This window comes from Diabrotica undecimpunctata, chromosome 8 (assembly GCF_040954645.1).
Source record: "Diabrotica undecimpunctata isolate CICGRU chromosome 8, icDiaUnde3, whole genome shotgun sequence".
In the NCBI taxonomy this organism is placed as follows: domain Eukaryota; kingdom Metazoa; phylum Arthropoda; class Insecta; order Coleoptera; family Chrysomelidae; genus Diabrotica; species Diabrotica undecimpunctata.
In genome coordinates, this window is record NC_092810.1 from 23,476,731 (window position 1) to 23,491,125 (window position 14,395).

The 14,395-nt window shown below is 34.4% G+C and overlaps 1 protein-coding gene and 1 pseudogene across 7 annotated transcripts in view; one reads left to right on the forward strand and one right to left on the reverse strand.

The window, feature by feature from the left end:
* Positions 1–14,395, reverse strand: part of LOC140447279 (cyclin-dependent kinase-like 4) — an 86,756-nt gene that overhangs the window by 19,712 nt on the left and 52,649 nt on the right. For all 7 annotated transcript variants that reach the window (XM_072539853.1, XM_072539846.1, XM_072539851.1 and 4 more), the window contains exons 2-4: positions 2,561–2,761; positions 1,190–1,384; positions 800–1,091 (exon numbers count right to left, since the gene is read on the reverse strand). In XM_072539853.1, coding sequence (XP_072395954.1) covers positions 800–1,091; positions 1,190–1,384; positions 2,561–2,728 — 655 coding nt within the window. In that variant the 5' untranslated portion in view covers positions 2,729–2,761. The remainder of the gene's footprint in view (positions 1–799; positions 1,092–1,189; positions 1,385–2,560; positions 2,762–14,395) is intronic.
* On the forward strand, positions 7,795–8,739 carry LOC140448329 (kelch domain-containing protein 4-like; annotated as a pseudogene).

Genomic DNA, 14,395 nt, shown 5'->3' on the forward strand with positions numbered 1-14,395 from the left:
CCAAATTTTCCATAACACTAGTATACACAATAAACTGCACCTTGCAACTGAAGTACCTACTTTTAGTGAACTGTTAAGAATTTTGAATACGCCACTTGGACCTTCCTATATACAAAATGGAAAAACCCACTATCACATTTTCTGTGGAATAAGTTTAGAAGGTAATTATCTAGTCAATTACTGTCGTAGATTCCTGGAATTAAAGAATTAAATGTTTGATTGTTGAAACCCTTACTTCGTGGAATGCACTCATTTCAGATAAAATAAAACGTTTTATTTTATCTAAAGAATTAAACTTTATTTTGCAAATAGGCAAAGAATTAAACTTTATTTTGCAAATAGATAAAATAAAACGTTTTATTTTATCTAAAGAATTAAACTTTATTTTGCAAATAGGTAGGTACTTATTAAACTTTTATTGGTTATATATAACCAATAAAATAAACATCTTACATTTCTTGCAAATTCATTAGTACCTGTTAACCTCCATCACTCCGACACTGGCAACCTTATTAAGGGATTAGTAACCCTCACAACTATTGTATTCTATTCTGCTCCAACCTTTATACCTGGTGGTCATACTCAATTTAAAATTGTTTTCCTATATACTTCTGTAAACTTGTTGACAAATATCTGTTTTTGATTGAGTCACCCGTATCAACAGTTTAGGGATTTGCATACATAATTTATTGTTTTATTACTCTCTCATACATAAAAATACACTATAAGTTTTTTTTAACAAGTAATAAATGGAACAGCTTAAGTAGACTAAGAAGGAATAAATTATTTTCACACTTACCCATCATTTTAACAATCAAGTAAAACTGATCAATATCACTATTTCCGGGAAACAGAGGATCTCCCGTCATCATCTCGGCAAACAGGCATCCAATCGACCATATATCTATCGGAGTACCATAATGGGGTTCAGCTACAAGAAGCTCCGGAGCTCGATACCATCGCGTAGCTACATACTCAGTACAAGCCTCTCCCGTGGAACTGATTAATCTTGCAAAACCGAAATCACATAATTTAACAACACCTAGTGAAGATACTAGGACATTTTCTGGTTTCACATCTCTGTGTACGATCTAAAATTGGTACAACATAAATAAATACAAGATTATAACTATCAACAGATGATTGAAATATATTAAATTTTTTGTTTACTTCACGTTTGATTACTTACATGATTGCTATGACAGTAATTAATTCCCCTGGTCACCTGGAATATCCTTTGCCTACACCTTTCTTCGCCCAACCCTCCCGGCATCTTATCCAGTTCATCCAATACGGTACCTTCTAAATATTCAAATACCAAGTGAAACCGTTTTTTGTAGCGAAAGACCTCTATCATCGCTACCAGATTTTCATGTTTCAGTCTCTGAGGAATAAAAAAAATTATGTATGTATAAGTTCCCACTACTATTCATAAATGTTATAGATGAGATAGTGAAAGAATGTAAGAAAACATTCAAGAAATACTGCATCGGTTGGAACAGAATGCAAATGATAAATGCTGAGATGTGTATATTTGCAGACGACATAGTATTAATTGCGGAAACTGCAGAAAAACTGAAATACAACTTAGAGAAATGGAACCTAGAAGCAAGCAAATACAACCTAAACGTAAACAAAGAGAAGACTCAAATAATGAAAATATCAAGGAAACAAGGGACGGAAGATCAAATAGAAGTAATGATAGACCAACAAAAAATAATACAGACAAATTCATACAAATACTTAGGAACAGTAATCAACAACAAAGGAGACATCGAGGATGACCTTAACAACAGAATGGAAAACACAGGAAAACTATTCCAAGCACTAAATAGAGGATTCCTTAATAACAAAGAAATATCAACAAAGACCAAGATGACAATATACAAAACAATATATAGACCTACAGTGACATATGGAGCAGAAAATTGGATATTAAACAAAAGACATCAGAGCAGAATTCAGGCAGCAGAGATGAAATACCTCAGAAGAACGATAGGAGTAAAAAGAACTGATAGAATCAGAAATGAAGAAATAAGAGAAAGACTCAAAATCAAACCGATACTCGATACAATCAAAGAGAAAAAATTGGCATGGTTCGGACATCTAACCCGGATGGACAATAATAGACAAGTTAAAAGAGTGTGGGACGCCAAACCAATAGGGAAGAACAGAAGAGGAAGACCCATTAAAGAATGGAACAGTGACATCTCGCAGATACTACAGAGTAAGGGTAAGACCTGGCAGGAAGCAACACAGATGGCATCCAATAGGAAGGAATGGAGAAAGTTCGTTAAGAGCTAGGACACCTCAGAAGACCGTCAAATAGTGTAATGTAATGAATTGTATTTTAAACGGCCCAACACCGAAAGGTACAAATGGGTCTACTGATTAAGTAAGTAAGTATGTATGTATAAGTATTATACAAATATATAATAGTATTATAAAAAATTATTTATATATAAAAGAAATATAGAAGAAAAATGTGGTCCTGGCAGACGACAAATGCTATGACTGTGTAACCTCAAGGAATATCTGAAAGACATGATTAAAATCTTACCTTAAGCATTCGAATTTCCCTAAGCGCCATTTTTCTGATTGTGGCATCTTCTTCAGTCTCCAGAAATTTCTTAATAGCTACAATTTGATCGGTTTCCCGATGTCTACATTTCATCACCAAGCCATAAGAACCTTCACCAACGATTGCCAAATGTTCGTATTTTTCCATTTTCTATTATCCTTTAAAAATGTACATGTCGATCTAAAACAATTAAACCACAGCATTAGAAATTTAAATAACTTTCCTTCTTTCTTAATAGCTTTAATTTTGAGCGTGTTTATCCAGTGGTCTGGTCTTGATCCTCGGGAGGACCAGATCTGACCAAACAGCTATTAAAACTGATCCAAAAATAATTAAAAAAAACAGAATTCTTCAAGAGTGGAGATCAAGGTTCCTAATACCCTCTTTAAAAAGGGAAAGAAATCGGACCCGGAAAATTACAGAGGAATTAATTTATTAAACATAACATTAAAATTAACAACCAAAGTGGTAAAAAATAAACTGCCTACCAAAAGAATCTGCGACGTCATATTGATACGACAATGCCATTTAATATTGTTTTAAAGCTATTTTCTTGTAGCAGCTTAATACAATTTACTAGTTTTATTAGGAATAAACCACAACTTTACTTTAAAATAAGTTTATTTTAGTTTGAGTTTAGTTTGAAAATTTACTTATATATACAGTAGTCTCTCTTTATAACGATTCCCTATATAACGATAATTCCTCTATAACGATGAAAATAGTAAACGTTGCGTTGGTTGGTTCGTCATAAGGACAATGTATAAATTCTTTCTCTATACCGATATCGTTTTCTCTTTATAGCGATGACTTTTCAGCGTTTAATAGTCGATAACAAATGTGTTATTGTGTTTAACGTTCAGACTACCTGAGTCACAAGTGGCAAGGTCATTGTCCAGCAGCTGTTTTGTTTTGCGCTTAAGAAATGCGGACACCCATTCTACTCATTCTTATCAGAGGGTTAAGTGACTCGCTTTTATTGTTCGGGTGGCGTGCCTAACTGTTATCACACAGATGTTGTCATCTATTGACGACTTTTCATTCCCAGTTTTAGTTGTGTCTCAGTATGTCAACAGTCAACATGTTTTCGAAAAAGCGTAAAGTGTTCTCGGTGGAGGAAAAGTTATCGATAACTCGAGTAATAGAGAAAGGTGAAAAGCAATCGGACGTCGTTCGCCGTACGGGGCTGTCTCACTTAACTATGGCTACGATATGGAAGGACAGAAAAAAATGGCTTGAAGAGGAGATGGAGGGCGGTAGCAGGAAGAAGTTGCGGAAACCTCAGCACGAAGATTTAGATCACGCTATGCTTCAGTGGTTCCAGTAGCAGCGTATGAACCATATTCCACATTCTGGGCCTGTGGTCAGCACAAAAGCTTGGGTTTTTTGGAACTGAGCTTGGAATTGAGAATTTCAAGGCATCTGAGTGTTGGCTGCGCAAGTGGAAGCTGGGGCACAAGATCAACTACGGAAAAATCAGCGGAGAGGCTCGCGATGTTAACAAAAACCTAACGGATGATTGGCTAGAAAACGTGTGTCCTGGACTGAAGGCACGATATGCGTCCGACGACATTTTCAATGCTGATGAGACTGGATTGTTTTTTAAAATGATACCAAACAGAACTTTAAAATTTAAATCGGAAAAGTGCGTTGGTGGAAAGCTCTCTAAGGAACGCATTACATTTTTAGTGGCCGCTAACATGACAGGTTCGATGATGCGAAAATTTTTAGTGATAGGGAAGTCGAAAAACCCGCGTTGCTTTAAAAACATAAAAAATCTACCAGTGACCTATAAAGCAAACAAGAATGCGTGGATGACTTAGGAAATGTTTGAAGAAGCGATAAGAAAGTGGGATATCAAGCTTAAAGGGGAAAAAATTCTTCTGCTTGTAGACAACTGTCCTGCTCATTATGTACTGCGACCTTCAAAACATTGAACTTTGTTTTCTGCCAGCAAACACAACGAGTGCACATGGACTAACGTGTCATTAAGAATTTGAAAAGTCATTACAGAGAAGACTTTTGACGGAATTGGTTAAGAACAATGGCGATCTTAAACTAAACATTCTTGATGCCATCCTAATGATTACTAAATCCTGGGACGAGGTGACGAGCAATACAATAAACCATTCCTTCAAACACGCAGGATGGCTGGAAGATCAAGGATTGACTGATGGTGAAGATGACCTGCCATTAAACGTTTGGGCCAGACAGTTTGAACTTACTATCACCTACGGACTGGAAGAGCTAACAGATTTTGAAGAAGTTGATGAAAATGTAGCTACAACATCTGGACTTTCTGACGAGGACATCCTACAAGCAGTTCGTGTAGAAGAAAACAGTGACCCAGAACCAGCTCCGACCCCTCAGCAGGCATTGGATACGGCAAAAGTACTGCATCGATTCTTCATGCACCAGGAAGACAATATAAGTGATTTATGCTGAGACTTTTTTGGTAATGTAGGCTAAATAAATTTTACAGTAGCATATTATTTTGTTATTGTACAGTACATATGTTATAATTGTACAGTCATTTTTTTAATACTGTATTGCTTATATTATTCTTTAATAAATCTATGTGGTGTACAATAAAATTTTTTAAATAAAAATAGGTTATTTTAATACAGTACAGTATTATTAATATTACAGTACCGAATTTTGTCTCTCTCTGTATAACGATCTCTAATTATAACGATGAAAATTCCCGGTCCCTTGCAATTATATTAATAAATAAACTATATTTCAATTTAAAGCAATTTTTAAGACAGATTTCTGCAAATAAAAAACATTTATTGATTTTTTATGTTTATAAATGACACCATCTACACTTCTTGCGAGACTTAACGTATTGTAACGAAATAGCCCATCTACGATACGTCATAATTCTTAGAAGGATAAATCTAGAATACTCAAGAATTGGCATTTCAATAGCGCCCGTTTTCAATGCGCTTTCGATGAGATGAATTAGAGGTGGGACTACCCCAGAAGATTCGAGAATAATACTTTTTGGTATATATATGTAACGATATTATGAGTGAGTTTAGTTGATAAGAGAGTACCGAACTGTAAACTTATAAATAAATATATTTATATAAATTCGAACCGCTCGTTTTACTTAAAAACGCTACAGTATTTAATATTAATAGAAGACTCAAATGTATACAACCGTTTAAACTTGTCAAATAACAAAACACTAAATGATTCAGTGGATAATACCTTATTTTTTAATAATTTTAATTAAATAAGTCTGCAAGCATAATTAAAAAAATATACTGAAGACGAGTAGTTTTGCATTACCTATTTCTTGGATAGCACCCTTTAATCGTACAAAAAAGAAAATGCCTAGATATAAACTAAACAATTTAACATAATAAGCTTTCGTGTTGACTGTTATTGCCTTTTATTAAATATGTAAATATAATTTGTAGTTACTATTGAGTCAGCCGCTCGTTTCCCGCGAAACAACAAAATTTCTGTTGTTTGATGCGTAGGAGTGAATATTTTAACCTAATTGCCTAATTTAGAACTTTCCTATTACGCTATAAATATACCGAAACCAACTATTTATAGTATCTTTGTTATATTTTCGTGCGTCAAAAGAATACCTGCTCCAAAGTATTTTAACGACTTTCTAGAAAGGTATTTTCTTAATGTCAATTTTGTTCGAGACCAAAATGAGAAGAAAAGAGATTGATAAATAGGATTTTGTAGAAGAATTATATTGAAAATATCTTTGAATGTTGATGGAATAGATGACACAAAGAGATAAATTGTGAGATTTTAGCGACATTCATTTAATTTATTTAATGGAAATCGCAGACATGTCGTGTCTGAGCTTGTTGTCTTTCGTCACTTCAATCATCCATCTAAGTATTATTATTTCTGCCACAAGTAAAACGTTTACTAGAACGTTTTTTTAGATATAAAAAAGTTTTACATCTACTCGAATGAGTGACGAAATAGTCTAGCGGATCTAGCTGTGTCATCACAAGCAAATTAATACCAACGATAGCTGGCTACCAACCAGAGGTGACGACAAACGAAGAAATAACTATTGAGGAGGAAGAGGTAAAGGAAGCACTAGGGAAATTAAAAAATAGAAAATCACCAGGAGAGGACATAATACCGAAAGAACTCATAAAGTACGGAGGACCAGATCTGACCAAACAACTATTAAAACTAACCCAAAAAATAATAGAGCAAAAGAGAATTTGTCAAGAATTCGACCGACGATATATTTATATTGAGGTAAATTCAAAAGAAATCGTTAGAATTCAGCAAACCAGCATATCTATGTTTCGTGGACCTTAAGAAGACATTTGACCGGGTCAACTTAAAGGACGTTACCCACTTACTGTACGCAAGAGATATACCTCTAGGAATAATCAAAACGATCGAAAATATCTACCAAAACAACACAATAAAAGTAAAAGTGAAAGAAGAACTAATCGACCCTATTGAAGCTGGCAATGGAATAAGGCAGGGAGATTCTCTGAGTCCTTTATTGTTCAACCTGATTATGGATGAAATAATAAAACAAGTAAGAACTAAAAAAGGATACCAAATTGGAGAAAAACAACTTAAAATAATCTGCTATGCAGACGACGTAATATTAGTCTCTCAAACTGAAGATGATTTACTACGTATGCTGCACCAATTTAATATAACCGCCAGATGCTAATTTCCCAAAAATAAATCCATGGTTACAACAGCAAATTTACTAAGATGTAAATTGAAGCTGGAAGGTCAGATAATATAACAAGTGATGGAGTTTAAATATCTAGGCATCACTTTATCTAGCTACGGCAAGTTCAAAACTGAGGTGGAAGATCAAGGGAATAGAGCAACCAGAGCCGCAGGCTACCTGAATGAAACAATACGGAGAAATAAAAATATCGGGAAAGAAATCAAAGGTAGAATTTACAAAACAGTCATCAGACCAATAATGACATACGCGGCAGAAACAAGACCTGACACAAAGATATTCTCTTTGTCTTGTTTAGACTTAGCAGATCTGTCCCTTTTTCCACTCAAGCTAACATTCTTCCAAGTTAATTTTTCTAACTTAAGTTGAAGAAATTCGTTGTAAAAATTACCACACAGATCTTCTTCGTCGTCTTCTACATCAAATAGGTTCCTAAAGGTTCGATTTTGGTCCATTTGTACGTTTCGATATAAAACTGTATATATCGTTAAAGTATTTAGCCACTCCCCCACAACCTAGATCGGGTTGCTGTATGATTGGACTCAACGATGGAAAAATAAGTAATATATGGTGATTACAGTAAAGAAAAGTTAAAGAAAGATTTAGAAAAAAGGACATGTATATAGTGATGCGTTCTTATTGACACCAAAAAAAAAAACGATACAGTTGCTGGTACAGTGTATAAATGGTCTCATGTAAAAATTGGAGGATTCTCGTTTTCTCCGAGGTGTGGTATGCCAATTATATCCACAGCAAACAATTTATCTGCCTATTCATTTGGAGGCGTATTTGTTGTAGAAGACTACGAAGAAGATCTGTGTGGTAATTTTTACAACGAATTTCTTCAACTTGAGTTAGAAAAATTAACTTGGAGGAATGTTAGCTTGAGTGGAAAAAGGAACAGATCTGCTAAGTCTAAACAAGACAAAGAGAATATGGATGAAGATGTTGCAGAAGAAAAGGTGGAAAATATTAAACAAAAAGTAGAAAGAACGACTATTTCAGATGATGGCATTTTTAAAGTCACAGTAGGCGGAGCGCCAAGCACTTTAGAAGGAGAAGTGATCAGTTCAAAACAGAGTCCTTCATACTTAAGCCCATCTCCTAGAATGAATTGTGGTTTAGCCATTAAACACGGTGTTTTGTATGTATATGGTGGAATGCACGAGAAAGGTTCTAAGCAAGTTACCTTTAGCGATTTTTATTCGTTAGATTTGAAAAAACTAGACGAATGGAAAACTATTATCGCAGATGATACCTCTAGTTTGGAGTGGCTAGAATCTGACTCGCAGGATGAAGATGTTAGTGATGATAATGACGATGAGGAGGAGGATGTTGACGAAGATGAAGACTCAGATGATTCAGAAATGGAAATGGATTGACAGTGTTATTGAAAAGTGGGGATAAAAGAAAAATATTTTGTTATAAGTTGCCTGATGTTACATTTTTTAATAAAATTTATAACACTGACACAAAGAGGACAAAAAGGATGTTAGAAACAGCTGAGATGAAAACACTTAGAAAAATTGATGGCAAGACAATATGGGACAGAACTAGAAGTACATATATACGACGTAGATGCAAGGTGGAGAAATCAAGAACTGGGTAATAAATAAAAGAGTAGAATGGAAAGACCGTAAAAGCCGAATGACAACAAATAGACTATTATAGACGGCAAGAGACGGTTCCCCAATAGGAAGAAGATCAGTAGAAAGACCACGAAAAAGATGGGAGCCACATTGAAAAACAGACACAGTTATATCTACATAAAAAGAAGAAGAAGAGAGAAGAAAATAGCTAGTTTATACCAACAGTATCAAGGAGATCGATACTTACAGTGTGAACTTAAGTTGTAGCAATGTTAAATGCTGAAATAAAAATGGAATTGAGGAAAAGATTTGGAACTATTGAAGAATCAATGATTCCAACAGTTGCAACAATACGGGACCCAAGGTTTAAAACAATACACTTTCAGGATTATGTGGCACTTGCGAATAAAATGGGCTATATAAGACCTGAAACGAAACTCGTAGATGAACCAACATCTGCTTCTAAGACTAAATGTTAAAGTGCCCGTGAAGAGCAAAAAGGTGTAGATCTATGGGACTATCACAAAAAAACTTACATGAAGAAATGAAGCAGTATAAGGTAGCATAAAAATGTCTATGTCCTATCTTCTCTTCCGTTTCTAGGAAACAATTGATTTCATAGGCAGGAACAACTACCACCAAAAAAAACCCTTAATGGACACACTATTGCACAAATTAATTCTTACAAAATTGCAGTGAACACTAAGAAATGTGTACAGATAACTTTTACGTCCAGATATTTTGTGCTCTCAAGTTACAATTAACAATCAATCCATATCCTAATGAAGAATGAAGTCAAATATTTGGGCCTTCATCTTGATCAAAAATTAACGTCGAAGGCACATATCAGAGCAAAAAAGAAACAACCAAATATAGATAATTATTTAAAAATATTTATATTACAACTCAACAAATGAACTGGCTCATTGTTAAAAAATCAAAATTAACACTAGAGAATAAGCTGATAATATACAAAACTATATTGAAACCCATCTGGTCCTACGGTACATAATTGTGGAGATGTATGTGCAACATATTGAAATACAGAAATGGCAGATTTTCATTGGTATTTATCCAATTAAACTCTCCATGACGATCTGGAAATACCGATCATAAAGGACACATATAGCTAAATACAAAAACAGAATTTGAAACTAGGATAATAAATTAATCAACGCCTTTTTCAAAGCTCAAGCAAGAATAAGAAGACTGCAGAGATAGTGAAAGAAAAAAGAATAGATGCCTTTGAGATGTATATATACAGACAGACGAATGTTGAGGATTCCATGGGTACAAAGAGTTACTAATGTTGAGGTACTTCGTCGCATATGTAAACAAAAAGAATTACTAAGAATAATCAAAGAGAGGAAAATGCAATACTTGGGTCATGTGTTGAGAGGAGAAAGATATGAATTACTATAAGTTATACTGGAAGGAAAACTACAGGGCAAAAGATCAGTAAGAAGACGCCAGAACTCGTGGCTGAAAGACCTGAGGAGATGGTTCAACCGCTCATCCGCAGAGATCTTTCGCGCAGAAGTTTCCAAAACTACAATTGCCATTTGGATCGGCAACCTTCGAAAGGAGACGGCGCAATGAGAAGAAGAAGAGAGAGTGACCAGAAGATATAGTTGAATCAAGGTGAATCGGCTACATGCTGGCAACAACCACAAGCATATCATCATCAAACAATTTATTGTAAATAAATATTGTAATAATAAAAAACGTTTGGGGGAAGCGTATGTTCAGCAGTGTAACGCATTAGTAAAAATATTTGCATTTAAATATTTTTCTAACGTAACTACTTCAACAAACATTATATTGTTTTGTTTTATTATGACACAGACAGCCTAAATAAACGAAAAGTTCTAATTTTTCTGTTTAAAAGAACCATATATTCCAAAATAAGTAACTCCAAATATGATTCGTCCAAATCAAAACCAATTACACTACACAACATATCGCTGAATATAATGGATAACACCCAAAAGTTGTTATTAGTCGAATAAATTAGGGACAAGTTTTTCAATCGCCTTATCAGTAAAACTAGTTTTAAGTTCTTACATTTTTATTGGTGAATCAATAATTTTGGGTAGGACTGTATTTTACAGTCATACCACTAACGAATAACTGCTAAATGTATTGTTTTTTGAAGGCGTATGAGTAAAGCTGAAATATTATTTGATAAACCAGTAAACCAATAAAAAACGAACGTGCCTTCAAGACGAGTAACCTGAAACTCGTTTATACTTAGAAAATTATGGTCAACAAAAACGATTTAACTACCTGAGATACTTAAGATTTTAGTGCTACAAAAATTAAAACTTTTTTTCTTATGAAAGATATTTCGTCGGGTTACAGACAAAATACGTTAAGTAAAAATATGCACGTTCGAATATTTTGGCTTAAAAGATTTTTATACCTACTATGTTCTTTTGAATAAACACGAGTAAAATAAATTCGGTATTTTTATTAATTTCAAGTATATTTTACATGTATATGAAGTTTTTCATAGATCTATTAAGGACCACGAAGATTTTTTCATCTTTTCCATAACTTTTATCCATTATCTGTCTTACTATAATTCCACTATTTATAAGAGTCATTGGGTACGATATTTGGAAGACGTATGAAAATCCAGTGGCGTACACTAACTTTTATTTCACCGTTATATATTATATTTTTTAAATATTATTTTTTCTAAATAGGCTACAATATATTTATTTGCAGGTTTTTTTCTGACGTTTCGATCTCCATATCCAAAGACCGTCCAAAGATATAAATGATAGTTTTTTATTTTATTTGTTTATTATTATTATATATTTATATAATCTTATTTATATATTCACATATTATTTATTTACATTATTATTTTTATATTATTGCATTTTATATTATTATTATTATTTTACACCGTACCGGTGTAGTTTTTCAAGAAGGAGGGGTTCTGAATTGAGTAGGGGCTCTTCAGTACTTCTTGGAAAACACACTCGGAGGGGGGTAGTTCTCAACCTCAACACGGCGCGACTCAATGGCTGATAAGGAACGCCCTACAGATATGTGGGACAGGTGTGACTAAGGTTTTGCCAAATAAACACCAGCGGATCAACTGAGAGCATGGCATAGGGTAGCAGCTATGTCATTACAGGATCGAAGCGGTAGAGAAAAATCTCTTTAGCGGTCTGATACTAAATAATCAAAGGCGGTAATTATGATTTAACCGGTTGTGATACTGCGAAGTTACCGAACGATTATCGGTAACAGTAACCTGGAGCTGAGAAATTTACTCCAAAGACGGAAGAGCTAAATTAGCCAACGGCATTGAGATGTGGAAAGCCACGGGATGACTACCACATTAAATATCCGTAAGGATATCCCAGGATACCACAATGGCAGAAAATTCAAAACAAACGGCCCTCAGTCCCGGGCACCTCTTAAGTGGGGAGAGGGTGCTAAGAATACCCCGGTCAGCCAATAATGTCCCAAAAGGTTAAAGCATCGGTACGTAGAACATTCGAAGCATGTACCAAGCAGGCAAAGCACCAAATACTCTTCAAGAAATGACTAGCCTGAACATAGATATTTTAGGATGCAGTGAAGTTCGATGGCCAAATTCTGGAATAAGAATTATAGATGAACACCATATCTATTATTCTGAAGACGACACAACAAGAAACACAAATGGCGTAGCGATAATAATAAAAAGGGAAATAGCTAAAGCAGTAATAGGATTTACACCCATATCAGAATACTAGAAAACAACACAACACAGGCATAGTTGTAGACATTGAAGGCTAGATTTTGACTACCATTGAAGATAAATTACGAAGATGGAAAGAATATATGCAAGAATTATTCGAAGATGCAGCACGAAGTCCGACTGAAATACACAATCCCTACGGCCCAGAAATAACAAACAAAAAAGTAACTATGTCCATTAAGCGGGTTAAAGATGAGAAATCACCAGGACCTGATGAGGTGCATGGTGAAATTTTAAAGCTATTAGAGGCACGCCAAATCAAAGCTTTTACGAAACTATTCAACAACATCTACGAGACTGGTTACTTACCAAAAGACTGGCTACTATCAATATTCATTCCACATCCTAAAAAACAAAATGCTAGAAAGCAAACCTGTATCACTTTCTATATGGGTAATGATTAAACGTCATCCCTTTCCTGATGGAACTTTTAATCCTGTAAACCAGCATTCAATAAATGCTTCGCGTTTACTTTTAACATTTAAATCTTGCCAAACTTTTCCGACTGTATGACCTTCGTTAAGCCGGGTTTCGTAATGCTCAGAACACCTATTGAAAGATACAGTAGGTGTACTATATATTAGACAAGTTGTAATAAATGGGGAGTTGGTGCACAACCTGAGAACTGATATAAATGAATTACATTCTTTTTATAGCGGATAGTACGGAGGAGCTTCAGTGAATTATATAGTGTGAGGATAAACTGTAAAAAAACACACACACAATAACTGTAAGAACGACATCGGCAACACACATTTTAATGTCAACAATATAGCTCTCCCGATGGCTGAGACAATATAATACATAGGATGCTTGTTAATTAAAGACTGAGACCACTCTAGAGAAATAAGATGTCGAATCCACAAATCAAGAAACACATTCGATAATATGCGTAAAGTGCTCTGTACTCTCACCCTCAACATCGATAATCGAATAAGGATTCTGAGATGCCATGTATTCTCGATTTTATTTTACGAAGCAGAAGCGTGGACTCTCACAGACGCCTCATATAAACGCATAAATGTATTTGAGATAGAACATCGTGGCTACGAAACCTACAAATATGGAAGGGAGCACTTTAAGAAGAAATTAGTTTAAAAATTTTTAGTAGTGTCTAAAATACAAGTTTCAAACAATTGTGTGACTCCCTATTTATGTTTTGTTCATTTTGTGTTTAATTTTTATTTACATGTCGAACTATTCTACTAATTTATTCATGCCAACTGTCTGCTTTATTAATGACTGGAAAATATTTACCCCAGTCTCGAGGTTTCAATGTCGTTCGCGTGTATGAATACAGACTTTTAAATTTTTTATGAAAATTGAAATTTAATAAGAAAGGCAATAACCCTATGTGTTCGTTATTAAGGGTAAAGTTTCATATACAGATCACGACATTGTTTTATTGACCATACAACACAATGGCAATCGCTGTGACATGTTACACGTTTCCACCTCTATATTCATTTCACAGTAGGTACAAATTGTCCTAATTGTCACATTAACATTAAAAATTTCAAACGAAGTTCTGCAAGATAAACAAATAATTAATAAAATGCCTATTACGTTGTATACCGTCCAAGAAAAAGTGCAACTTGTAACATGGTACTTTCAGAGTCATTCGATACGCGAAGTAATTGATTTATTTATTGTTGTCTTCGAAAATAGACCCTCACCACGTGTTACAACAGTTAAAAATACCATTAAACATTTTCAAACTTCGGGATGTGTAAACAGTTGTAAAAAGTGTCATGAAGGTA